This window comes from Ictidomys tridecemlineatus, chromosome 6 (assembly GCF_052094955.1).
Source record: "Ictidomys tridecemlineatus isolate mIctTri1 chromosome 6, mIctTri1.hap1, whole genome shotgun sequence".
Classification (NCBI taxonomy): Eukaryota; Metazoa; Chordata; class Mammalia; order Rodentia; family Sciuridae; genus Ictidomys; species Ictidomys tridecemlineatus.
Genome location: NC_135482.1, coordinates 174,056,799 through 174,084,688, shown reverse-complemented (window position 1 = coordinate 174,084,688; position 27,890 = coordinate 174,056,799). Strand labels below are relative to the sequence as shown.

General features: G+C 42.3%; 1 protein-coding gene across 4 annotated transcripts in view; it reads left to right on the top strand.

Moving 5' to 3' along the window:
- Window positions 1-3,410: 3,410 nt before the first annotated feature.
- The window catches only part of B3glct (beta 3-glucosyltransferase), a 104,966-nt gene continuing 80,486 nt past the window's right edge, over window positions 3,411-27,890 (top strand). For 2 of the 4 annotated variants that reach the window (XM_078016150.1, XM_078016151.1), the window contains exons 1-2: window positions 3,684-4,008; window positions 23,877-23,917. In XM_078016150.1, the coding sequence (XP_077872276.1) occupies window positions 3,699-4,008; window positions 23,877-23,917 (351 nt within the window). In that variant the 5' untranslated portion in view covers window positions 3,684-3,698. Of the gene's footprint in view, window positions 3,628-3,683; window positions 4,009-23,876; window positions 23,918-27,890 lie in introns of those variants that run through there. The other 2 variants (XM_078016152.1, XM_078016153.1) reach the window with 2 other exon arrangements.

The window sequence follows — 27,890 nt, the reverse complement described above, 5'->3', positions numbered from 1 at the left end:
TGTGCTGCTTTGGGCTGATTTGCCATGTGCTTACTGGGCCTGTGCCTGGAACTGGATCCCTTCATTTTTTTTTTTTCCTCAGCCCAGACACCCACTATCTCTCCTTGAAGACCTTGCACTAATGTCACTTCGACTTTTCTGATCCATTCCAAAGCACCTGATAGACTCATTTTTCTTCTTTGTGTTCCAAAGTGTTCCCATCCACCTGTGCTATAGCATTTACTGCACAGCAGTAAAAAGTCAGTTATGAACATTTTGTCTCCCCAAATGGACTATGAGTTCTGAGGCTCAGTATCATGTTTTGCACTTCTCTCTACCTGCCCTACAGCCTGTCAATGGGCATGTCAACCAGGAGTTCACCATCAGTTGATTGACTGGAGTTCTGCCTTTTGGGCCCACCCAAAGTAAAGTTGTTATAAAGACAGAAACCATCCATATGGAACTTGATAATTAGATTATTTGGCTCTCAATGACATAATGAATATGTCTTTATGTTCTCCTTTTGCATTTATAAAATTACCTTAAAAGCTGCGAGGCTGATTTGATTATGTTACTTTAGGGTTCCCCCAAAGAGGCAGCAGCCTGCTTCCTCCACTGTCTGGGAAGTGGTGTATTCCCAGGAGCCAGAGAGGGGACACACCTGGGATTAAAGTGAATAAACCACAAGAAGACAGCTATAGTCTGCTCTTCTTCATTTCCCAAACTTAAGAATTGATGGGATTTAGTTTTTCCTGCTGAAAGTTGTCCCTTCACAGTTGGGAGTTACAGGCAAGCAGAGCCTTATTGTGTATCTGTTAATGTTCTCATGAGCATGTTTGCTCCAGGAAACTCCCTTCTTAACTTGTGATAGGGGAGAGAACTCCCAGCACGTCCATTTATCATATGCCTAGAGTAACTGGGAAGTGATCCTTTCTCCAACATGAGTTACAGAGCTTCCTAATGTGCCGTTTATCAATGTCTACTGTGGAAGGGGAGAACACAGGGTAAGTTTATTACTTAAAGAATGTGCTCTCTGTTGTCCTTAGAGCCCAATTTCCCACACCTTGTTCTAGAACATAATGATACTGAATCTTGATGAATATTGATGAAAACATTAAGTTCCCAGAGTTACTTGCTACCAAACACAGAATAGGCGTTTAGATTGGCTTTACTTTCAGGCTTCTGTGTCTACCTAAACACATCTTGGTTAGATGTTTAGTATCTAACGTAGGCAAGGGATATTTCCTCAGATGAAAGCTCAACCACTTTGAGGTTGGAAACAAACTAGAACTCTGAACTAGGCAAATTGAGTTTTAGAATTTTCTCTGCCACTTCTCAAGAAGGAAAAAAAGGACCAAAGCTTCACTAAAAAACAAAATGGAGGGCTGAGATTTTTGGCTCAGTGGTAGAAAACTTGCCTGGCACATGTGAGACACTGGGGTTCAATCTTCAGTACCAAATAAAATAAACAAAATTAACACAGCGTGTCTATCTATAACTAAAAAATTATATATAACTATAAATTATATATATAATATATATATGTATATATATATATACATACACACACACACACACACACACACACACACACACACACACATATATAATTTTTTTTCCCTCCCATCAAAATGTTACTTACATGGGGCTACAAACCTTGGCTGAATGGGAAAGAATGTCACTTCTTGCATTCACATGAAATAGTTAACACAGGAAATACTTCCCACTTTTAAGGAGTCATTATAAACAAAAAACTCATTGCCTCCAGATTTCCTTTTCAAAAAGCTGGTAGCAGTGTGTGCCTGTGGTATGAGTATGTGGGAGGCTAAGGTGGAAGAATCACTTGAACCCAGAAGTTCAAGACCAGCCTGGGCAAATTAGAGAGATCCCCAACTCAGAAACAAACCAAACCCAAACAAAAACCCAACAGCTGTTGTGTGGAGAGATGATAATTTCAAGCTAAACTCCCTCATGCCACTCAAGCTTATGGGTTCACCTCAACAAACATTCATTTACCACCTACTTCTTTATCTCCCTCACATCCTACTTATACCCCTGGGGCCCAGGCCCTCATTAATGTTGAACAAGGGTGAATGTTGAGGTTTGTGGGTTAGTAGGTACTTAGTGGAGTGGCAGACACATAGAAGATGTCTGAAACATATGATTAAATATGAATGACCATAGGGACAGTACCTCCAGGAGGTACTGTCCTGGAGGTACTGTCCCTATGGTGCACTCCCCTGAACATAGGCCAGGGGAGTGCACTTGGAGACACATGAGAGAAAGTTTGGGGGAGGCCCCAGGGTTAAAGGGGGTTTCCTAGTTCTTCATTGTAACTGTTTTCCTTCTTCAGTTCACCATACAACATAACTGGGTCAGCCCCCTGTTAGGACTATGACTCTTCTAGCAGGGAAGGGAGACACTTGATAGTCCTTTGGAGACAGAGGGACTCCCTCATTGAGGTTTTCTGACAGATGTCATTCCCCTGCTCTGTATTCCAGTTTATTTTCATCAGATGTTTGTTGAGAGCCACAGAAGTGGCCCCAGCAAAATTCCAGCTGATTGGCTCACAGTGGGCCCCAGCAAACTTTCAGCTGATTGGCTCCTCTGCAGTGAGCCTCATTCGGCTATTTCCCCGCCCTTTCAGACCACGGAGCTGCTCATTGGGGGACTCTTTTGGCTCCGCCCATGCGACCCAGCCAATCGGCCTCAAGGGCGGGAAGACCACCTGTTGAGAGGCTCCCGGAAGAGCCCGTGGTGGCAGTTGGGCTCTGAGAGAATTCCTGGAGAGCTTGGTGGTGTGGCACGTGCCTTGCTGCTTGACAAGTGGCTAGTGCCAGACTGTGGCAGATGTTTTGAATAAAATCATAACCCTTTCTCTTTCATGATGGGGGACGTTTAAAATCACAGTCCCGGAGAATCACCTTTACGCAATCATCTTTTAAAAGCAAACTCCAGGCCCAAGCCAGGGGTCCAATTCCATTTTTAAAAAGGTTATTCATATTAAGTAAAATAGTTGATCTGATTAAAAACACTTTCTTCGAAGCACAACATTGCTGCCAACAATATTAAGAGTTGAATTATTGTTTTTTTTTTTTTTTTTTAAAACAGCAGATAGTCCATTAGCAAGGAAGAAAAGAAAGAAAAAAAGTGATTCCTCCTCCTTCACTTTGGGTGTAACAGGGTGAAAGTAGTGACCTACTGTTAGGGACCCAAGCAAGAGGATGGCTAAGTGTGCGAGGGCGAGAAGGCAGAGGAAGGGGCCTGGTCTGAGGGCTGTTGGGGAGAAGGGACGGTAGCAGAGGCAGGAGAGGTGAGACGCCTAGTGGAGCAAAGGGGCCCCTCGTGCCCGCAGCCCGTCGGGGACACAGCCGCAGCAGCGCTCAGCGGGGTGCTGCCGCTCCCGGCCACCAGAGGGCGCGGCCGGAGCCGGCGCGGCGGAGCCCGAGAAGGGAGGAGGGGAGCCGGTGGAGAAGGGTCAGCCGCGGCGGCAGGGCGGCGGCAGCGGCGCAGCTCTGCTCCCAGTGCGTCTCGGTCCCCGCGTCCAGGCAGGACCCTCAGCCCCAGCGACCGGGATGCAGCCGCCAGCCCTCCGTGTCCGCCGCCTCGCGTCCCCCGCGCTGCTGGCGCTCCTCGCGTGCTCCGCTGGTAAGTAGCGGGCGGCCCGGGCGCGCGCGGGCGAGGCTTGGGGCTTCTCGGGCGCAGCTGCCCGAGCCCGAATGAGCCCCGGGAGGGAGGTGCTGGGTGGCCCAGCCTTGCCCCGCTGGTTTCCGCGTCCCGCTGCCCCGTCCTCGCCGCGCCGCCTCTCAGCAGCGCCATCTCCCGGCGCCCAGGCGGGACCCGGGGCGTGCCCGCCCGGTGCCTTTCTGTCCCGGGTCCCCGCCGCCCCTGCCGGGCCCCAGACTCGCGTCTCTCCGCCTCCTTCCGCCGGGAACAGGCGGGCTGGCGGGCGGCCGAGCAGCCGGGGCGCAGCGCCCACCCCCACAGGAAGCGGAGGGAGCTGTGCAACTGCGAGAAACTTTGAAAGAGGTTGGCTGCGGCCCCTCCCCCCGAGTCCCGCCGCTGTTCGCCAGTCCCGAGCCCCGAGCGTCCGCGCTGCGCCCTGGCTGCGCCCGCGTGGGGTGCCAGGCGGCAGCTGCCCCGCGCGCACTCCGCGACCGGGCGTCCCTCCCTCTGCGCGGCCTCGGACTTGCCCGGGCTCCCTAGGATGTGTGGCCAACTTGGCACCCTCCCTCCTCGGATTCTGGGAGGGAGGACGGGGTGCCGGGCCGGGCCTCGGTGTGAGCGGGAGTGGTGTGGGGACACCATGGGGAAGCTTTCTGAAGTCTGGGATCTTCACTGGGCAAATTAGAAAACCCGTCTGAAAACAATGCTCTCCGACTCTCCTGCTGTGGTAGAGGTTTTCTCAGAGCGCAGGAAAGGATAGCAGAGAATTCTGCAACATTTCTTAGCGGCTCCTCTGGGATTCCAAGATGTTGATTGTCACTGGGGTGTGGGCCCCCCATGCTGGGAGAGGTGACCTTGACTGGCATCAGCCAACTGATCCGTAGGAGACAAGTCCTCCTGGTATGCCAGGGCAAGGACCCTCGGAGCAAAAAGGAACCCTGGTCCCAGGAACCAGTGCAGGGAGCAACGCCCACAGGACAGGTGGGAACCTGGGTTCAAGAGGTAGACCTGCTCCTAAATGGCAGAAAGGGAGACTGATCACTGCCCAGGTAGTGTTGATTGTGCAAGATGAAACTGCAACTCTAAGGGCTGAAGACATGTTTGAATTCGAGTAAATGGGGGGACCAAATGAGATTGGAAGAACCTGAAGCGAGTGGAGAGACCTGATCCTTGATTCCCAGAGGATCCTCATATGGCTTAGGGCAGCGCCAGACTCTCCTCTACCGGCCTGCTCTGGCTCCAGAGTTTATGCTGACCTGCCAATGTTAAGAGGCATTCCCGCTAGGAAAACAGCTGGAAATGGACAGAGCAGTTGCTCGCCCCTTCCCCATTCCCTTTTTTTTGCTTGTGATTGTCATCTTTTGGGGGCAGGAAATGGGTGATAAACAGAGTTAGGCCACCTCCTAGAGTGTACGGTAAAGAATTTAAGGGGGGGGGATACTCTGGAGATTATGGAACTAAATTGACTCCTGGAGAACTTCAGACCTTCTGTGAAATAGATTGGCCTTCATTTGGAGTAAGTGGCCCTCTGAGGGATCACTAGGTAAAGAGCTACATGAGCAGGTGCCCAAATTAGTTTGAGATCAGAGAGGAGAAAAAGTGTCACTTTTAAATCCAAGCTGCTGTGGGACATAAATGGCTGTTTTATCTGTTCTTGTGCTCTGGGATTCTGCCAAGTTCCTTCCTAATGCTAGAAAATAGGAGAGGCAAATGGAGGGGATCTGGAAAGGCCAGGTAGACCAGGTCCTGGACATTTTAAGGATGCTCAGGAGGTCTGCATTCTGCCTTCGAACAATTTAGGTGTTGCCCCAAGCCACAGAGGTTAGCTCTGCAATTTTCTGGAAATGCCTGATAGGAGAGTCTGATGGGCCCAGGAATATCAGGGATGCTCTACCTCCTGGAGTGTTTTCCTCATTGCTGCAGTTGGGCACAAGGTGGGATTGAGCCATGACTCAGAAACACAGGACTATAAGCAGGAGAGCGGCATGGGAAAAAGTGCAAGAAACCACCAGTTTGGTGGTGTGGTGGTGGTGGTGGATGGTTGCACCTTTACATTAAATCAAAAAAACCAAAAAACTCTAGTCTAGAGAAAGAGGATGCTGTCAGGGGGAAAAACACTGAAAAACCCCCAGATAGCTCTCTGGGGCTTAAGTTAAAATATTAAAAAGAGTCCTAAGATAAAAAGGAAAAAGAAGCCATGATATGATAGACACTGTTGTTTTATTTGGACTCAGGAAGCTATCCTAAAGCCTTCACTATTTCTGGCTCAAACTTTAGGCCTCCTCAAGGCCCAGACTCCCCGACTTCTGCCTCTGGAAATGATGCCAACAGTCGGGCAGAGCGGATATCTGAGCCAGCTGCAGTGGCTCCCGCTTCTCCACTGCTCTGTCTCCTTTACTATCCAAGTTAAGGAAGGAGTTCAAACAATGCCAAAAGGATATTCAGATTTTATTTTCTGGGGGAGGAGCTAGAAATGAATTGGAGAACAACAAAGGCAGGTTGGGAGTAATTATGGCCATATCATTTTTTCCTTCAAAACCTCTGTCTTGAGCTCATGGTTTCTGTGTTGCATTCACACTTGGTCCTGTGCATCTAAATTTATAGTGTTTTGCTCCGATCAGTCTTGTTTTGTCCAACTTGAGTTTTTAGTCCTTTGTCTTTCCTTCTTCTGTCTTTATTCAGAGATCAATTATTCAAGGAGAAGCTGTAAAATCTTTGTTTCCTGTTAGTTTTTATGTTTATTTCTGTGCATCTGTGTACTATATGTTGTGTCTCTATATAATATCTATCATGTACATGGTATCAAAATTGGTTTATAGCTAAATGAGTACTCATAAATTTAGTAAATGGATCCAAATGTTTTTTAGTTCACATGACTTAAACGTTTCAGAAAAAGTTCAATTTAAATTGGCTAAACAGATAAGAATAAAGATGTCTTTAAGATTACTAACCCACATGTTTTTCTAGGTGATCAAGCAATCAATAGTGTTGCTTTCTATAAGATGTTTAAAGTATAATATCCATTGCTTCTAGAATTTTTCTTTAGCAGAAACTGATGGCATGTACCTGTAAACTACACTTGTCTCATAGCTTGGTTTTCATGAGTAACCTAAAGTTAACAATTAAAAATGAATAAACTAGATTAAACATAAATGGGATTAGTTTTCATAAATGTGTTTGTTAGAGGAGACATTTGATCAATTTTCAAAATTAAAATAGTAAAACATCAATTGCTAAATATTAATTCAGGTACTCTTCTTAAATTCCATAAGATAATATATACTTTAGTATTATATTGTTTTTATAAATTGGTAAATGAAAAAAAGGGGGAATTTCATATTGCTTTGTTTCTGCATCTTCACTAAAGCAAGGTTACTAAAGGATAAGATTCTAATACATGTAATTCTATGTGCAAAGAGAACAAAAGGTTTCAGCTGTGTTTAATTAAAGTACTGCAAAAAGCATATAAAGAATTTCATGCTATTAAAATGGAGTAATTTGTCTAAATTTAGAAATTTCATAAGGATTGTTCCAAAAGGTAAATTTAAGAGTCAGCAACTAAAAAGATATAAAAGGTATGGAAATATATTTTAATGTAAAAATGTTTCTGGAGGAAAAAATATTTCATATGGTGAAATAAACAAGTCATAAAATGTCCAAGTAAGTTATGCAAGGATTTTGGAGGATGAATCTCAAAAAAATTGGGTGTGGTTAAGTTGGCTGTTATGAACATGATCAGTTAATGTATTTAAGGGTTTTTCCTGAGGTCAAATATTAATGTGCTAACAAAAACCAGAATTTAATTCTGTATGTGTTAAAGTAACAAGAGTTTCTTAAAACATTGGTCTGGTCTTATCTAGCAGGATAATTTTTTATGTCTTTTAGGTTCTATTATTTAGGAGAGATAGTCTTAGAGGAATTAAGGGTTGTACAAATCAAATTGAATATAGAACTAATTTTTAGATTATTACACTACATTGAACATTCTATTTTTTTAAGCTTAAACTTGGTTAATCTGAGGACATCAATGTAATTGTGATTCTGTTACTAGCTTCTTTATATATCAGATATATTTATGTCCTCCAAGTATACAAGTCTTTTTTACAGAATTTTACTAAGCTGGTGTTCTCCAAAATAAAGTCTACAAAAATAGTTTATTTTAGGCTTATTTAAAAAATAACAAATTTATTTATTTATTTATTTATATCAGTTACTATTTTATAGTCAGATAAAAATGACTATCATAATAATTATACATGTATATAATTTTCTGATAATCCTTACACTGGGATGGGAATTTAATGTATTTTTAGATGATAATAAGGAGAGCCTGGTTTGTTTAATTGTTGACAGTATGAAACATAAGTCATTTTGCCACTTTTCCCAAAAAGAAAGTTGGGAGCTCTCTAATTGCTTTTTTAAAAAAATATTATTATTATTCATGTTCCTGATAAGATGATACATTGTGTTAATTGATATTCATATAATCTCAGGAAATAATATACAAAAACTTTATAAAATGACATCTAAGAGATAAAACACTTTTCTTGTCAAGAGGCCACCTCATCTGTGTTAAGACTCTGCCTCTTACCTTATTCCATGTTAGAACAACTCCAAAGAGGGCTAAATTTAACTTTATTTAAAGTTAAGTTCAAAAGATAGATTTTTTGTTGTTAAGATTACTGTGATCTCAAAATAAATAAGGGATGTAATATATAACTAAGTAAAGGTTTGAGATTATAAAAATTATGCTTCTTGGTTTATAGCTATTATACAAACTACATGTTTTTGTTCTTGTCAATTTTTATGTATTTTCCTTGTAAACTTTATAACTGCTGTTAGTGGTTTACAGAAGTACAACTTTTAATATAACAATCTGAATTATTTGAGACAAAAAGCTATCACCTATAGGACAGATAGGATATAAGGCTCACTTCTAGCACTAACACTAGCCCCTATTAAATGGAAATGTTAAGTAACTATAAAATTATAGACATTAATAGTACTCCTACTCTAGGACTGGTAAAATTGGCCTGCTAGGTGTTTAAAACCAAAATTGGAGACTAAAGTTAATGAAATAAAGGTCAAGAAAAAAAATAGCCAATATTTTGGCACTTTCCCTTTAAGTCAACCAGAACCTAGAACAATGAGACCCTATTATTATTATTATTATTATTATTATTATTCATGTTCCCAATAAAATGATATATTGTGTTAATTGATATTGGCCTTGCACTTCTGGTGAGTCACTCTGAACTCCTCATCAGGGAGACTGAGAGGACCCTAGAGAACAAGTAGCCAACCAATGCACATGCTGCAAAGAAGAGGGTCATTGGAGAGGGGCATGTCCCAAAGTTTCCAAGGGAAGCCAAATGTAGTCAGCAAGACCCTCACCTATTCTGGCAGATGGCACACTGGTAGAAGAAACTAGAGGAGGTCAGAGGCTTCTCACTCATCCCAAAGAGTAACCCCCAGAGGAATCTCAGCTGATTTTTAACAGTAGATAGGAACAAGGTCAATTCTGACCGACTTGGTCTTAAACACCTGGTAGGAAAATTATAACCCAAGTATAGCCATACATGGGCTGGTGTTCATGGCTAAGGAGGTACAACTGGTGCAAAGGGGTTGGAGATCACCTGGAAGTTACAACTGAGCAAACTGTGTCAGGAAACTCACCCTCACTGGATCAAGTGTTGTCAATTATCTTGTTAATTCTTAGGTCTAGCCATACTAGATACTCAGGATTCTCCACTTATCAGATTCTTTATGGACCTCCTCCTCCTAGTATAAGAGGTATACAAGAAGCTCTTTTAAATATTGGAACACATTACTCTGAGGTAGCAGAGGCAGGCTCTAGATTCAGCCTTGACCACTATACACCATTGGGTTAGGGAAAAGCTACTTGTGAGCCTGACCACAGATGCCTACTGTTTAAACCAGGAGATGCTATTTGGGTAAAAGAGTGGAATGTCCAACCCCTAAAGCCTCTTGGGAGGAGTCTGCTCACCATCATTTTGTCCACCCCTACTGCAGTAAAAGTGGCCAGTGTGGCCTCTTGGACTCATCACAGCAGAGTGCAACCAACCTTATGATTGGGAGTACCTTCCCAGTCCAGCTACACCATGTAAGTTGACCATCCAAAACGAGCAAGCTACACCCGGAGAGGCTCCCAAGGACTACAGCCCTGCTTTAGTCACTTCGGAAGCTGACTAATCTATGCATGGCAGAAGCCTGAGGAATCAACCGCTGGCTGGGATAAATGGACAAGTCTTATTTTCTATGTACAGGGAGGCCTTGGTTCTGCCCCCCGCCCCACCCCCGCCACTTTATTTCTCTCTGTTGCCACACTCTTAACCTTAGTTTCCACTGTAGGATCAACAGCAACTGCTCCAGCCAGCTGGCACCGGGTTGAAAAGCTTCTATTAGCAGTCTCTCACCTCCTTTTGACAAGATGCTTTGTTACTCTTGGTTGTATTTGATCTGGCTCCGGATTGTGGACTTGAGTCTCTTACCCTGTGACCCATGGCTTCATATGACTCAACAGGCCAAGTTGTAGCCACAACCCTACTTGATCATAACCATTTCTCCTACTAGGAAACTATCTCAGGAACCTGCAGGTTGGATAAAAAGGTCACCCACATCTCAGTCCAGACCTGTGAAAGGTTAGAATCCCAGGGAATTATTTGGAGGATGGTTTTCAACTTTGGGGGGGGAATTCAAGAGTCTCATAAGTATTGTGGTTTTTATGTTAAGGGGTCTACCTTCTCCTGCCTTGCCTGTTACCCTTGGTTATAAGATCTATTTCTAGTTTCATAGAGGCTCTGGTTAAAAGGAAAATGGTCACTTATGTAATGATATTATGGAAATATAAACCATTAAAACTCTTTGATCCTGAAAGGATCTTAGCATAAAGTGGGAAATGTGGTAGAGATTTTATCAGGGTGCAGAAAAAGATAACTTGGCACCATCAGTATCAATGTGAACCTTCCCCAACTCAGTTGCAACACTACTGCTACTCTGTAGTGTAGAAAATAGAAGTCCTAACCTGAAATATGTACTACCTCACACAGGAAACAAGGAACTACTATGTAAAAGGAAACTGACAAACACATATAAAGCTATACCTCCCTATGCTAAATTCTCAGCCTTTGGATGAGAATCCACTGAGCCTGTGTTGGCACCAATAAACACTTCCTGCTGAATGCCCTGGGGTCCTGTGTCTCTGAGCTGGAGTCCTGCTTCCACAATGTCCATTTCTTTTTCCAATCTCCTCACAAAGGCCTATGACCCCACCCCTTTCTCATAAAAGGATGTGGTAAAAGTCTTTTTTTTTTTTTTAATCCTTATGATTGACTATGATGTGATTTGTTCAAGTTGAAAAGCTTGGCTGAAAAAGTTATTTCCTTTCAGAGTGTTATAATGACACTGTCCTCTCAGGCTTGCTTGAGTTTCTAGGCTCTAAAAAGGCAGTAATTTCAAATTTTTAGAAATGGTAGAATGTTGCAGTTGAGGAAGAGACGTAGCATTATTGCACACTGCTTTCGTTAGCCACTGGAACCTTGACAGTCTGTGTTTAATTGTATCCAAGTTCTCCAAATAGGGGCCTTATTTGCTGTTTCTGTACATCCCAGACATTTCTGTAGGTGCTCTGTAAGTGTGGGAAAATCGAATGACATTAGCTGGTAATTGTTCACACACATGATTAATTTGCCGACTCTGTAATTAAAATTGTTAGGGCACCTTGGACAGAGAAGGCTGCAATTGATCATCTTTGGTGGAAGAAAGCATTGTTGGGTGGTAGCCCTAGGGAGAAGGGGAAGTTGAAGATTTACGAATCGACTAGGTGACGACTGCTGGCTGTATCAGTTGGCTTATTGCCTGGAAGTTTGTAACTCACCAAATGAGTGGGTGGTAGCAGAAACTGGCATTCTATTTACAGCACTGCACTTAATAATGCTGTACTGGGGATATTAGGCTTGTACATGATGCCCACAATGTATAGGCTGAAATGTACATTTGCATTTCTATGTGTAATCCTTTATTACCGTTAGGGGAATATTTGCACAGTCCAAACTTGATATTACACTGAAGGACATTCAGAATGAACTAAATGTCAACACATTTCTAGAGATGTCGATTAGCCTTGTGAAGTTGTCAGATAAGCACAATAAATAAGACATAAAACCCATTAAAAGGTCCTGTGAGACATTTGGGCTTTGTGAACTGGCTTTCATGGGTTGGTAGAGACGGGAGGCTGTATTCTCTGGAGTCGGAAGTAAATCTTGACTATGTTTTATTGAGGTTTAGTTTGATGTTAAGGGAGGGACATTGAAACATATGAAAACAAAGAAACATATAAGGATATCATGAGTGGGGCCTGATGATTGCCTTAAAATTCTGCTAAAACAGTGTAATAAGAGTTCTGAGATGGGATCAATCCTGAAAGTTTATGAATACCTTAAATATTCCCTTACAAGATTGGTTCAGCTATGCATAGTTTCTTGACAGACTTAACATTTATTTAAAAATTTTTTGGCAGGGTGGTGGGGGGAGGTCAAGATAGCACACATCTGTAATCTCAATGTCTCGGGAGGCTGAGGCAGGAGGATTGTGAGTTCAAAGGGAGCCTCAGCAATGTTGAGGGGCTGAGCAACTCAGGGAGACCCTGTCTTAAATGAAATACAAAATAGGGCTGGGATGTGGCTCAGTGGTTGAGTGCTCCGGAGTTCAATCCCCAGTACCAAAAAAACAAAACAAAACAAAACAAAAAAACCAGAATAAGAAAAAGAAAGAAATAAAGAAAGAAACATTTGTTTTAAATCCATATGCATATACAGACAAAATTCACAGTAACTTCTGTCCTAATGTCTGGCACCAGTTGTGGAGTCAGATTTATTCAAGCCTTTTGGTCACTACTTATTTATTAGCTGAATGACTTTGAAGCCTCATTTTTCTCATATAAAACTGAAGACATGTATTGGTTGGAAACCTGGAAACTTTTCTGTCTCTTATAGTTTTAAGAAAATGATTCCACAAAGGCAGAAACTGCTAATTGCCTACACAAGAGTCCTTTGAACCCTCTTTTCCTAACAAAACTCAATGGGATTATACTGAGGTTGAGGGGATGGTTGGAGGAATGGTGTCAGTGGTGGCAATGTGAAGCATTTTCAGTAGCTCTTGCAAATCGGGGTGTCTAGTGATGAATCCATAAAGATTATTGGACAGAACAATCCAGTAATCCTGCTCGAATGCAGGCCCTTTTTGCCATGTTTCATTCCCCCCTTCTCCCTATTGCTTGTTCCATGGATCTGATGGCTGGAGCTGTGGAGGCCATGTTGTGGCTAGGAGGTGACCTTGAAGACAGAGGCAGGCAGTAGTAAGGATGATAGAATGGAAAGAGAAGAAGTCTGGGTGCCAGGAAGATGTGGAGCATCCTGTCAGTCCTGTCTATCACCTATTTGCAGTTTTGCCTTGTATGAGACACTATGCAGCCAAACAGTCCTAATTGATACATCTGTGAAGAAGCTGATTCAAACCAATGGTAAAATAATAGGTATTAGCTTGTATCTTTCACATCCCTGTCTCCTCTCGGTAGGAGCCAAGATTGTATTTCTTAGCGCCTGCCAAAATTAGGAATGATTTTTTGTTCTGAGCCAATTCTTGCTCAGATTCCTTTCATTGCAGCAAGTCAGACCTAATTCCAGGCTCTGAGTGTGTGTGTGTATGTGTATGTATGTGTGTGTGTGTGTGTGTATGTGTGTGTGTGTGTGTGTGTGTTAAACCCTCCCTTTATTACTGAGGCAGTACATAGCTATCACTGGTACAAATTTAATCCTACAGGTGCATTCTTTGTCATTCAGGACCCCCAAGTTAGCATAGCCTCCTTGGTCCTGAACTTGATCCATGGGGGTTGGCCTGCAGTTGATAGTCAACCTCTGGGGTACAAGGAGCATCTTCTGCAAGTGGGACAGGGGATAGAGAAGATGTTTGTACCCTTTTTAAAATTTCCTTGGAACTGAACATTTTGGGGCCCATGATAGAGTACGTCCTAATAATTAACCTCATTTGAAGCATCAAGGTCAAAGATTTTTGCTGCTGGTTAGATACATTATAAGAAAATAAGCAAGCATAATGTCTAGGGATAAAGATAGTACATATAAGGACTTTGCAACTGATTTTCCTCTTGTAGCACTAGGTGCAATCTGCATTTGGCATTGTTCAGGTTCCTGCTTAAAAATAATGTACCGGAGTCCCCATAGGTTTACCCCACCTCTCCCATGATAAAGGAAAGTTGTGGTGAGTGTCAAACTCCTTGTGCCTAGTATTGATTGAGAATCTCCCTTGCTGCCGTGATTTCAAAGTATTGTTCACTAAGCGACTCCCAGAGAAACACCATTGTTATTGTACAGGCTCACTTGAATTGCTAGACCGTGTTGATTTCCAAACAGTAAAAAGAATATTACAAGGAAAAACTACCCAAAGTTTGCTTCATTTATTAAAAAGTAATTGTTGAGGACCTACTATATGTCAAGCATCAGGATATTGCTGGAACAAGACGGATCTGCCTGTCTCCCCCCTTGTAGAGCTGGCAGAGTAGGAGGGAAGGTGACAAAAAGCAATAACTACATAGAAGGTCACTGCAGCTTCTGTGGAAGACGCTTTGAGAACATGTTGCAGAAAGATCTATGGCTTTCAGCAAGTCTGGGGCAGGGGTTTTCTACTGAGAAAGATCTTGTACTCAGGGAACCTTCATCAATGTCTTGAGACCTTTCGGATGTCATTGGATGGTGTGGCAGTGGTTGCTGCTAGCATCCAGAGCCAGGGACGTAGCTGGGTGACCTACAATGCACAGGACAGCTGTGCCCCACCACCAAACAATTGATTATTGGGCCCCAAATCTCAACAGAACCAGGGTTGAGAAACCTTGGAATAAGAGCTTCAAGAAGACCTCCATGAGGAAGTGACACTACCTCCCAGACACGAAGGGGAAGTGGAACCCATGAAGTGGAGGGGAAAAGAGCGAGCCAGCAGAGGGACCCAGCTAGGCTGTGAAGGGATCCTGTGGAGGAAGGACAGAGCCCCAGCAAGTGTGAGAAAGGGGCCGGCCACATCAGCAGGGGCCAGCTTGGACAGGGCTTGCAGACTGGGTAATGCATTCAGGGCTGTGTTGAAGGGCTGCCATGGGACAGTGCGTGACTTGACTTGATGGAGCTCACTCTGGTCGTCCTGTGGAATGGGGGTTGGAGGTTGTCGGTGTGGACCTGGGGAACCGTGAGGAGGCTGCCCTAGCAAACTAGTTGAGAGATGATTGCGAATCTCTAAGCCGCTGTGATAGATTGGGCACAGTGGGCTGGGAGAGAGGGTGGGGGCAGGGATGAGTCATGGATTTCTGTCAGGAGCTGCCGGTGTGTTGTGTACCGATTTAGGAACTAATGAGGAAGACCAGATTAAAAAAAAAAAAAAGTTCTTATGGTTAAATATGCATAGCATAAGATTTATTCAGCCTCATAAATCTTAGGCATATAATTTTGTGGCATGAAATACCAGACTTTTTTTTTTTCAGATATATTTTTTGGGGGAAGTGAAGCTGATCAGTTCTGGACAAGTTCAGGTTATGAACTGTTAGATATTTGGGTGAGGAGCTCAGAGGAGAGGTCCTGCTGGAGGGGTATTTGGGCTTGGGAGTCCCTGCACTATGTGGCAATTTGAAAGTTTTTTTTTTCCCTTTTCTTTTCTTTCTTTCTTTCTTTTTTTTTTTTTGAAGAGAGACTTGATTGACAGAATAAATTCACTTAAGCTTTTATTCCAAATGTATGTGTACAGAGATTTGGTAGAAGTTGGGGGAAGAAAGCAGTCTTTATCTGTATGGTGGAAAGCTGAGAATTCAGACAAAAAAAGAAAAAAAGATTTCAGTCTCATCAAAGAAGATTTGCATGGGTTTGAAGTCTAGCAATAACATTTCCTCCTAGGGATATAACTTATCTTTATTCCTAAAAGACTATGTTATGAAATGGAAAAGGTGATATATTTTAGTTTACATCATTACTTCCCATAAGCAGCTCAAGGCTTTTTATGCATCATGTTAAATTTATCTCCTCTAGGTCCTTGAGGGGTTTATGCAGGAGGGATGTACTTTTTACAAAATAAAGGAAGTTAAGTGGACAAGGCCAGCTGTGAAAATAGCCTCGTTATTTCCCTAGATTTCCTGTCTAGCGGTAAGACTTTGCTGTTGGTAACAGCAGCAAAGGGCTCTTTGCCTTTTACTGCAGGCCAGGTACTGTTCTGAACCTGAACGTACACTGCCCTCTTTTTGATTCTTATTTCATTTTCCCCTCTGAAGGGAGAAAAGCAGGCTCAGAGAGGTCAAGCCACGAACCTGAGGTTGCTGAACTACGAAACGGCACAGCTGGATTTGAACCCAGTTGGTCTGAGTCTAGGGTTTGTGTTTTGACCCTGTGCTGTTCTATTTCTCACAGTCAGGCAAGGCTGGGTCTCAGGTCTCTTAGACTGTGACATCTTTCTATTGCATTATGAAGCTTTGAGGACCCAGCTCCTGGAAAGAACTTGAAGATTCCTTCAAGAACTGAGTTCCTTCATGTTTCCCTCCCTGCCTGGACATTTCTTTTTGTCTTCTTATAGTTTTTTTTCCCTGAGATGTTGGGGTCCCCTGCCCTGATTTGGCTCCCCATGTTGTTCCTGCAGGTGCACCCTGTCTTGTGACTTTGTCCTCTGGTACTGCACTCCTCCATGCCGGGCTCCCCATCTGGAGGCTGGCTGCTGTGGGAGACTTCCACTTGAACGTCCTCAGGACCTGGGGAACCCGACCGAGGTTTCCCACACACCTGCTCTCCCACCCTGAGGATTAGCCTGTGTGTGATGTCCCAGGCAAGGTGTCCTCTTCCTCCCGCCCTCAGCAGTATGATCTGTCAAAGGCTCTAGCTTCTGTATCTCAGCCTCAGTCCTCTGTGCCTGGACACTGCCCCACCTCGGTTCAGGCCTGGATCTGTCCTTGCCTGACTCCAGTAGCTTCCTAGCTGGCCTGTTGGAATCCTTTTTGTCTCCCCACAGCCGCTCTCCACACTAGCTCCAGAACATGCCTGGGACACAGCTTAGTATGGCATTTTCCCTCTTTGAATACTTCAAATGATTTTCCAGATTCCCTAACACTAAGCCCTTTCATGATATGGCCCTTGCTACTCTCAGCCTCATCTCTAGCCCTAGTCAGTCTCCCTTAGATGTCTCTACCCTAGACTACCTCACCTTCGCCAGGTGTTCCTGTCTTTGAAGTCCTAGGCTGTGGGGGAGGAGTGGTGAATTCAGGGAACTCTGACAGATCAGGTCTGGTCTCTTGCCTCGAAAATCAAATGGAGAAAATATTCCGCATTTGTTTTTTTGGGATTGGCTAACTTCACTTAGCATTACCTTCTCCAACGCCATCCATTTACCTGCAAATGCCATGATTTTATTCTCTTTTATTGCTGAGTAATATTCCATTGTGTATATAGGCCACATTTTTTAAAAAATCCATTCATTCACTGAAGGGATCTGGATTGGCTCCACAGTTTAGCTATTGTGAATTGTGCTGCTATAAACATTGATGTGGCTGTGTCCCTGCAGTATGCTGTTTTAAAGTCTTTCAGGTATAGTTGGAGGAGAGGGATAGCTGGGTCAAATGGTGGTTCCATTCCCAGATTTCCATGGAATCTCCATACTGCTTTCCATATTGGTTGCATCAATTTGCAGTCCCACCAGCAGTGTATGAGTGTGCCTTTCCCCCCACATCCTTGCCAACACTTATTGTTGTTTGTCTTAATAATAGCTGCCATTCTGACTGGGGTGAGATGATATATTAGAGTAGTTTTCATACCTCTGATATAAAGAGGCTGACTCATGGAGAGGGAGCATGGGAGGAATAGATGAATTCTAGATAGGGCAGAGGGGTGGGAGGGAAAGGGTGGGAGCAGGGGATTAGCAAGGATGGAGGAATGTGATGGACATCATTATCCAAAGTACAAGTATGAAGACACGAATTGGTGTCAACAAACTATATACAACCAGAGATATGAAAAATTGTGCTGTATGTGTGTAATAAGAATTGTAATGCATTCTGCTGTCATTTAGTTTTTAAAAAAATCAATAAAAAATGAAAAAAAAATCAAATGGAAAAAGTAATGGTAAGGTAGGGAAGGAATTCAATCAGTATAGCCATATCAGAAAGCAGAGGGACTTGCAGGCATCCTTAGTCCTGTTCAGACAAGGGCTTCAGGTTTAAATGGGGGTAGGGGCAAAAGTGGAGGGGAGGGGGAAAGAAGGAGAGGGGTGGGAGTGTGCACAGATGTGCAGCCTTGGTCAAACTGGGATCTGGTTGGTTATTTTCCCAGGTCTGGTTCTGATGGCTCCAGGGAAGTCATTTTTGCTTGAGGGGATAATCTAGTTCCCATCATGAGGTGATGGCTCCTGCTGAGGGGGACAGCCTTGGTTCCTGTCATGGGGTAATTGTTCCCTTCAGAGGGCCAGTCCCATCATGGGGTGATCTGTCTGCAAGGCTTGCTGTTCCTGGGATCTTGAAAACATCTTATTTCCTCTTATCTGGGTGCCTTCAGCCTTAAAGGGGGAGGATTATCAGCTTTAGACAGACACTCCTTAAATAATTAACATGTCTACCTGCAGAGTGGAGCAGGAATCTGACCCACAGTTTAAGACAGAAAGGAGACAGATACAAAGTGAAGGCAGAGACGCCAAGCTTTAAATTACCCCTCGGACGGACGTCTGCAAGCCAAGTGCAGAGTCGGTGCTTTCAGCAGAAGCAACCTCTAAGCCCCGTCACAGCCTCACCCCAGCACCTCTCCTCAGGTGTCCTGCCTCACTCACTCCCCCTCTCAGCAGTCCTTGCCTCCCCTCAGCTTCCTTTCCCGGTTACATTTTTCTCTTGCAGATGTTCATGCCCCGGGCACACTGGACTGTTGACCCTGCTTTGTGTGTGGAGGTCTGTTTCCAGGTCTCCTTGGCTTTGCACTTGAAGTCCCTGTTGCACCTGCATTGGATCTGCTGCCCCAGGCAGGGCATTGAGCTCACACCAAGCCCTGCTTCCCTCCCTGGTAGCCTCCCTTCTGCTCCCTCCGCTGGGGCTCCCTCGTGACTGCCATTAGAATGAGCTTCTCTCTACTTGTTTTTTGACTGACTGGCTCCTCTCCTCCATTAGCGGGTAAGCTCCTGGGGAGCTGCACATACATCTCCAGTTTCCCCACTTCTAGCATAATGTGTGACACCTGATACACACACACAGCGACTCTAGTCTATTGAACTCAAATGATAATCTGAGTGAGTAACGATAAGGACAATAGCTGCTGACACCTACAGCACTTAGTATGTGCCAGGCCCTATTCTCAATATTACACTAGCTAAGCCATTGGGTCCTTAGACACTTTGTGGGCTGGTTCTGTCATTTAGCCCCAGAGTGGAGTGACAAGGCCCTGCACTCTGGGGAAGTGGCTGGAGCTGCTACCCTGCGTGTCTGCAACTGCAAGGCCAGTGGATGAAGGGAAGCGAGGCAGGCTCTCTCCCTTGTCACAGGGCCACACTTTTTTCCTTCTGTTCCCTTCAACCTCTGTGGATGACCTCCAAAGCATGTAATTGGAAACAAATAAACTGGCCTTGGGCCACATGTGCATCCTGGAGCTTAAGGACCCTTCTAGAGGACCTGGAATTAAACCTGGAAAGCTCCCGGGATGGGGAGCCCCTGGAGGCTGGAGCGGCACTTGGTGAAATATTTTGTAAGTAGGTCACAGAAAAGAAAGTGAAGCCAAGGGTTTCCCCCCACAGTGCGTTAGAAGAAAAAGTCTGTGTGACATCCTAGCCAGAGCCTGAGCCAGAGCCAGGCTGGGCACCTGCTGCAGATTTCCAGGATGTGTCCCTGTGCTGGGTGTCAGTGCCACAGCAATAGGTTTAACCCACCCTCTGGCTTTTATGCAGGGCACACACTGACAGACTGACGGTCATTTCCCTGGTCATCTGTATGACCTCAGCTGTTGCCTGAGCTTTTACACACGAGGGCTTTATGCCTCATTTAATTTACAACCCCTCTGAGATGGAGTTATTTGATGACTTTGTGAGTTCTTTTTTTGTGTGCATTGGGCTGGTTTCTATGTAGATGCTCCTGGGAGAGAGTTCGGGAAGACAATTCAGGAGAACAAAATCGAGTCGGGAATTAGGAAGCAAAATTATCTTCCCTGTCTGGAGACAGGGGTCCCTTGCCCCCTCTCAGGAACCAGAAAAGAAAGTTGATTAGTGTTGCTTAAATGCATTGCAATTACCTCCTCGAGTTTTCGTACACTCTGGGGTTTAGGGTAGTCTATAAATCTTAGTCCCGGGTTAGTTGTAAAATCTTGATTTATCCTTCCATATAGGTGTGCTAACACATTCATCAGCTTGAATTATTTAGAGTTATCATGAAAAGGATCTGATTTCTATTGCCTTCCTGATTTGCACTTTAAATATAGTTCCCTGTCTCCAGAATTCATGTTGAAAATAGAAAGAGAAAATTACTTTTAAGCAGTGGTTTGGCATATAACAGCATGATTTACCTTAGAGTATTTCTCCAATTGCTTGTTAAGGCACTCAGACCAAGTTTGTAAGAATCTGAATCTGGAAATTACCATGAAACCAACACCAAACATGGAGCCCCAGGTGGCCACTGCTGTTTGCTCCTTTGATCTGGGTCCCTGAATTGGGGGACTCTTCCTCCCTCCCTCTGTCCCCCATTGGATAGCTCAGGCCACGTGTGGGTGTTCAATTCACAGTGTGAACTCCCCCTCTTTTTCTTTTAGCACTGGGGAGACTTTAATTTTTGAGAAAAATTAAGCCCATCATATACATAAGAAATATATGACATTTCATGCAGGCTTGAAATTAACAATTCAGCTTTTGTGACAACGTATAGAATGAGAATTACCTATAAATACAGCATACTTACAGTTCTCATGCATCATAATCTTATACTGTGATTTATACAGTTTCTCTTTATATTTTATATATCCCACCATGCTCACATGATTAATGTACCCTAAATCTGTGCCGCTTTGGGATTTAGAAATTTAAAGAGAGAGAAAAAGCAAGCACAATAACCTATCTCATCTTGCTTTATGAAAATGAAAACATTTATGTAATGAACTAATTTAAGAAATTGAGGACTTACACACTTTAGTAGCTAGGACTAAACATAAGCAATACAAAATTGAATAAATTGTGTTAGAGTTGTGGAAAGGAAAAGGAATAAGTTCTTCCTTGCAAATTTTTTTTTCTCATTTTCCTCATTTATTTGCACCATTTCTACTTCATTTCCATGAAACTGGGATGTTGTTGGTAGGAATTCTGCAAATGATTCATTATTTTAACATTAGATTTATTAGTGGCAGAGCCTATTCTGTACCTTCAGAATACATTTAGGTCCTTGATGATTTCTTTTGTTTGATGGAGATTTTGTAAATGTAACAATAAAACCAACTGGCATTTTAAAAATACATATTTAAAAAAATATTCTTCTAACGAGGACTGTCTTGCCGTATGATGGGTCCTTAGGAAAGCACTGATGGATTTCTTATGCCATTGCTTTAAATATTATATAATTTGTATCTATCATGAGAAAAGGGAGTTTGTAATCTCACATCAGAATGATAGAGAGAATTTTTTTTTTTTTAAGGATTTTTAAACTCTACATCTGTGTATTTTGGATGGAATTAGAATCTAGTTTAACATTAGCTCAGTTAAGCCTTGCCTGAATGAAGGAATCATGTCTTGATTTCAACAAACAGGATTGCTGGAACTCGCTTGATTTATTAGCAGTATCTTTCCTCTGGGTAATTCCCACTTTAAACATTTCGTTGTCAAATGATATTTGCTGCTTACTTATGAAAGGCGACGTGTGAGTAATTTTCAGTACTTAAGAGGCATCTTTCCCACACCTGGCTCTACATTCTGAGGGCCAGTGGCTTTTTTGTGGACACGTGCTTCCTTGTCTGACCTTGCAAAGAAGTCAGGTGAAAGTCAACGCTGGTTATTAGATGATGTCTCCAAAGCTGTTAAAATAAGGAAGCAATTTTACTTCCTTAAAGAGGAAATTCTAACCCCTAGATCTTTGTCCATGTTTGAAGTAGGAGTGGATTGGGGTGAGGAAGACATAGTTTTTGAATTATAGTCATGTATTAGTCTGGTCATACTAATTCAAATTTTCACAATTCTCAGAATGTTCTGTTTTCCGAAATTCTGTGGCACTAAGGTTACAACAACCTTAGTTGTAACCTCCCTGGAAGATGCTTCTCATTTATTTATTCATTTTTGGTGCCTGGGATCCATCCCAGGGCCTTGCACAAAGGAAGCACATGCTCTATAGCTGAGCTATGCCCCTAGCTCCTGATGTTTCTTAAATAATTCTATTTCAGTATCTTCTTAGGGGATTTAAGTGTGCAGAGTACACTAAATGCAAATGGAATAAAACAAAACAAAAATATTAAGTATGCTGAAACAGAATTTACATGACATTTGGGGTTACATCTTGCCTCTGTTCTTAGACCTTGACGGATAAATATTTGGATTTTGCTTTTCCTCTGTGTGTGCACGCACCTGTGAGCATGCATCAGTGAGAGTATGGATCAGACCCTGGTAAAAAATAAGCACAGGGTTTGGGGGTGGACCACGAAACTCCTTCCTTCTACTGATTAGGTGCTACTGTTTTAGGAGTAGGCAGCCCTTGAGTGATATGAACTCAGGACTACAATGAAGACTTGTATTCTTTCATCCAAAATTATTGAGCTGCTTCTATGTTCTAGCTATGCTCTTGGTGTATGGGGCAAATAGTCCATAAAACTATTTCAGGATAAGTAAACTGATGTATAAGTTGAAAAGACATGAGATAATTCTCTGATGAAAAGAGTGAGGGGATGAGGAGGGTGTGGAGTTGGGGATTTATTGTTTTAGACCAGGAGGTCTCAGAGAGGCCTCCTGTTCTATCTGCCCATATCTAAATTCCACACGCAGAGGTTCATTTGGCTTGCATTTCAATTTTGCCCTGCCTTTTGAAATGTCATTCTGGAACTGGAAACGATTAAACCATGTTATTCATTTGCTCTTTAGTGTGAGTATGTTTTAGATTATTTCCTTTGTGCAAATGTTAATGGGGAATTTGAGGCAATGGATGTCTGGGGACAAGGAGGTATTAGGTGGAAGGGACCCAAATGGGTGGAGTTGTCTCTCCCCTCTGAGTGGGGTCTCCCTGCCCTCAGGGTGCTCTACCTCTGACACTTCTTGGACTACATCACTGCTCCATGGTATCGCTGCTCTGATTCTTTAAGTGCATTCCTGCACCTTGGCATTGCCCATTCTCCCCGGGAATGCTGACTGGAGAAAGCTAAGGCTTTGCAATGCTTGCCGCTGGGCTCTTTAGGAAAAGTGCACTGTACAATGAAGGTATTATTTTTTTGTTCATTAACCTTCTTGACTGTTTGGATTATCATTTTGCTTTATATTTTTAATGCAGAGCCCAAGTGTGTCTCTCGGGAGATCTTTGTCTATTTATGGGCTCTGACTCAAAACATTAAATCATTCTGAATGGGGAGTGATTTTAATTCTCCTCACTCCTGCCCTGTGGCTTTAGTGGGTTCTCTACACTCTCCTTGCCCACTAACAGCCGCATCTGTGTTACACTTCTAACCCTGCAGCACCCCACCACCACCACCACTACCACCACCAAAAAAAAAAAAACCCCAAAAAACTCCAAAATTAGTTCTGTTGCCTGCCAGGCTCTGGTAGTGGTGGCAAGGGTGGGAATTTGTACTTCCTCCTGGATTCTCAGGAATTTTCCTTTGCTTGTGAAGTCACCAGAATCAAGGTTTCTAAGAAATATTTTGTATACATATTGTGTGTGTTTGTGTGTATGGATGTGTGGTTTATGAACACAAATGGCATAAAAAGATTTTAATTTCTTTGATGTCGTATTTCTTTTGCTTGGTAGTGCAAGCGGGTTGACTTCACATCAATGAATAATTCTAGATCTGAGATGAAAAAAGCAAACAATACTACTTTGCAGAGATGCAGCTGCTTAAAAATGAGCAAAATGTATCTTGTGAAAGTCTCTTTTTTTCCCCTCATTATAAACAAAACTATTGAATGTGAGAGCAAACCTAGATTGCTATTTTAATTTTAAAATATTCCTTTTTTTTTTCTCTCTTTTTTTTCAGCTTTTGCTTCGATGTCAGAAGATGTAAAGAAAGAGGTCAAGGTACTGATTCTAATGTTGTCTGCCCCTCATCTCAGAGACTCTTTTATATTTAATGGGAACTGTAAAGATTTTGTCCTTCAGTAGTTGATGTGTTTCTTTTGTTGTACAAATTAATGTAATGTTGACTCACATAGATTTGAAACCCTAACAGCAGCCTACAGGTAGACTTGCTTAAAAAAAAAATCATTTCATAGTCATAGTAGATCCATTAGGTTTTGAAATCATTTTAGGATCAAAGGTATTTGGCATGGCAGTAGACGTTTTAGAAGTCTTGCTTGAGCACCAGTTTTCTCCAGTCTTACTCTATCCTAACATTACACTTAGTATTTTTCAGTCTGTGAAAGGATTTGGCTTTGTCACTTAGTCCAAATCCAGGCATATCATTTCTTCATGATAATTCAGTGAACATTTTTCTGGTCTGAAAAAAAAGTTAGCACTTTAGTTGTTATTGATTAGTACATTAGTACATTAGATTGTCAAGAGCTTGATTTCTGTTACCTTGAAGGTGGGAGGGGATGCTGGGTTTTAGACCCCCAAAGGCAACCAAGCTGCCATAATCTTTGCATGCTCAGAATCAAAAACCAGACTGGGGACCAGCAGAGAGGAGGCAACAAATCTCATAGCTGCTTTGCTTTGATCATTGGTTGTGTTCAAGAACCTCATCTAAATGTTTACCATTTGCACTCTGCAAGGGACCAATTTAGCACACGGGAAAGAAAAGAAGCAGTATTTCCATTGAAACAGTATTTCAAAACAATTTGTTTTTGTCATATTAATTATGGTTTTGTTGAGTCTGACTTAGCCCACAATTTGTATAAATGTGTTTTATCAAGAGTATTATCTCGTCTAACTATACTGTGAGGTTCTGCCACAGGGGAACTTATAACAATGATGTCTTATGATTTTAAGACTCTTTATGGCTAATAAAGCATCTTTACACATTTCATTTAATTTGATCTTCTCAATGATTCTGTTATTGCAAAGTAAATATTTCCAGATATAACAGAGAAAATAAAGCCTTAGAGAAGTTAAGTGATTTTTACGAAGGTCACATGATTATTAAGAAATGAAGTTAAAAGTTTCTGAATCCTTGAATTTTTCACCCTTTACTATTTTATGTTATATAGTCCTGCGCATTCTAATACGTATTTGGCAATTGTGAGGTTATTTAATGACAAATTTACTATAATTTGCCATATAATCATTGCAGATTTTATAACAATTTATTTTTTCATAAAAAAGTGAGTTGTGACCATTATGTGAAGCTTTTCTTTCTTTTTTTTTTAATATGCTGGTGTTACTTAAAAATAATTTATCACAAAACTTCCCTTTGTATAAGATTAGGATGCACGGAATACTTATGGATAAATAATAACAAAATCGCATAGTCCAAATCCATGCATATAATTTCTTTATGATAGTTTAGTGAACATTTTTCTGGTCTGAAAAAAAAAGTTAACACATTAGTTGTTATTGATTAGTACATTGTAGCTGAAATATTGCACTTGAGAAAATTTAGTACAGTGTTACAAATTGTGGACTTCGAAAATTTAATCTTCCGTGTCTGAAGATTTGCGCCACTGTTTTCTTATCTTATATTAGACCTGTGTACTGCAACACTCTAAAGCCATGCAAGTGGCCTTTTTCTAATGTTCTGATGATGTGCTTGTGCTGAGCATTCTAGGCAGTGGGTGAGAAGACAAATGCGCATCCATGTGCCACTGGTGAATACATCTCTGCTCTGTTCACCTTTTAAGTGGGTGAGGAACAGAAGTAGACCATGCAATGATTATATGGTGAAAGGGTATAAACCAATTTTTTGATTAAGAAACAGGAGTGGTATGGTTATGCAGTGGTGACGATTATGTGGGGAAATATGGTAAAGTGCTCCCTAATGATTATTAATAGGGAATTAAAGTTTTGTTTAATAAATTTAGAAATTATAGTGCAGTCTTTTAAATATAAGTTTAAGGTATTTTTTCAAATATTATATATGTATATATTGCTTTAAGTTTATATGTAAATATAAATAAAGATAAACAAGCCCTATATTTTAATGTCATCTTTCGTTCAAAGGTATTGATGCACTTGAAAGATGTCATTAATTGCACCTATGCATGGGCTTCCCAGCCAAAATAGCTGTTATTCCCATAAGCAGAGACTATGATAACATGTCTATGCTATAATCAATACACCTGAAACTGGTAGATGGAGAAAAATTAGTTTGTACAATGTTGTTCAAAATCTGTAGTTGAACCTGGAGATGAAATTTAAGGCTCTGAATATTGACCACTTGAATTTTGTTGTCATTAATTTGTCACCCAAGCATGGAGGTCTTTCCCACCACTGTGGCCCAAGGCAGCTGCCTCCAGTTCACCTCACCTCATGCTTGCCTTAGTCAAAGGCCCCATGTTAGACTTTTTGTCCCATGCAGGCTATCTTAGTTGGGCTGGGTTTCTGCCCCCAAGCAATATGTACACTCACTGTTGGTATTGAGTTTGGCTCCCTATCAAAATCCTGAGAGCTGCCGGTGACCTCAGATACATTTGTGGCCCGACCTCTGGGCTCTCTCCTCTGTCAGGTTCCCAATGCCTGAACCACCTTGGATTCTGACCTATGGACAGTTTCAGGGAAGCCTGCCCACTCCAGGCTGTAGGTGCTGCCTCAGTTGTGACTGTCCACCTGCCTTCAGACTTGTGCTGTTGTAGCCTGTGGTGGCAGGTGTCTTTGCATCCTGTGTGGTGTGAGGTTAATTGTGTACGCTGGAGGCAAAGTGCCATAGTTCATCTATTCTCCATCACATTTTGGGACTTAGACTCCCTGTTTCTCAGCTTGCTCATCTCTAAGATGGGGTAAGAGGATCTATTTCAAAGGGCTGTTATGAAGGTGTGTGTGTGTGTGTTACTCAGAATAGTACCAGTCCTAATGGTTTAGATAATAGTAAGAAATGTCTTATGCAACCTTTCAAGGGGTTGCTTAAATAATCTCTTCTGCCTAGGCAAGTCAAAGCAACAAAGTAAAAGACCTGATTACTTTCACTAGTTAAATTTCTTTTTGTGGTAGCAGCTGAAGTCATATGAAATAGATAATGATGGTGACAAGAATTGGAGCCAGATGAGAAACTGAGGCCTCACCCAGTAATTGGTGGAGGCAGATTTAGAGAACAGGACCAGCTTACAACTGGTTACAATAATGAGAACACATCTGGAATAATGTACTTGAAATCTAGAGGGGGGTGGTGAGGACAGAGTTGGAAGATGGCATTTTATTTCTCTTTCTTCATCAAAAATTACATACCAAATATTTTGAGCATGTTATACTTTGTTTTGGTGAAGAAGTTTCAAATTAAGCATTGCATATTTCGATTGCATGTGTTCAAATCTGTTGTGGCTTAAAAACATCAAACCCATGTAAAAGAGTGACACGGGTGTCTGTTCCTGGCTAGGGTGGGAGCTGTTGGCAGAGTAAATGCATTAATAACCAATGTCTTTCCTATCTGAATGGTAATTCAGTTGACTTATACAACCTTGACTGTGAGCACATTCTGATTAATATTGATAGTCAGTATAAGAAATGTGGCAGCAGAGATAATAAAACAAACCATGTGTTTCTTTCTTCTTAGAAAGAGCTAAGACTATTCACGAGGGGCGCTGAAGACAGAATTTTAAATGTTCTGTCAGTTTGTTCATTTACTCTCATTTTCTATCTCAAAGGGGAGATGACTCAAGACCATTCTGGTTCCATTTGAGTTCACCTAATGCAACCGTTCCTCGGGTGTTTTATTTTAACAGTTTACAGATTGAGTCATTTGAAATAGCTAATCATTTCCTAGCTATTGTGTCAGCCCATCTGAGCTACAGTGCTTAATAACAACTAGAGAGATACATAATTTGGGTTCCTGTTCTTAGGATTCACAAAGCTATCCGGTGGAAAGTTCAGCTGGTGCCCCAGTTTGTTGAAGTCGGTCTGGAAG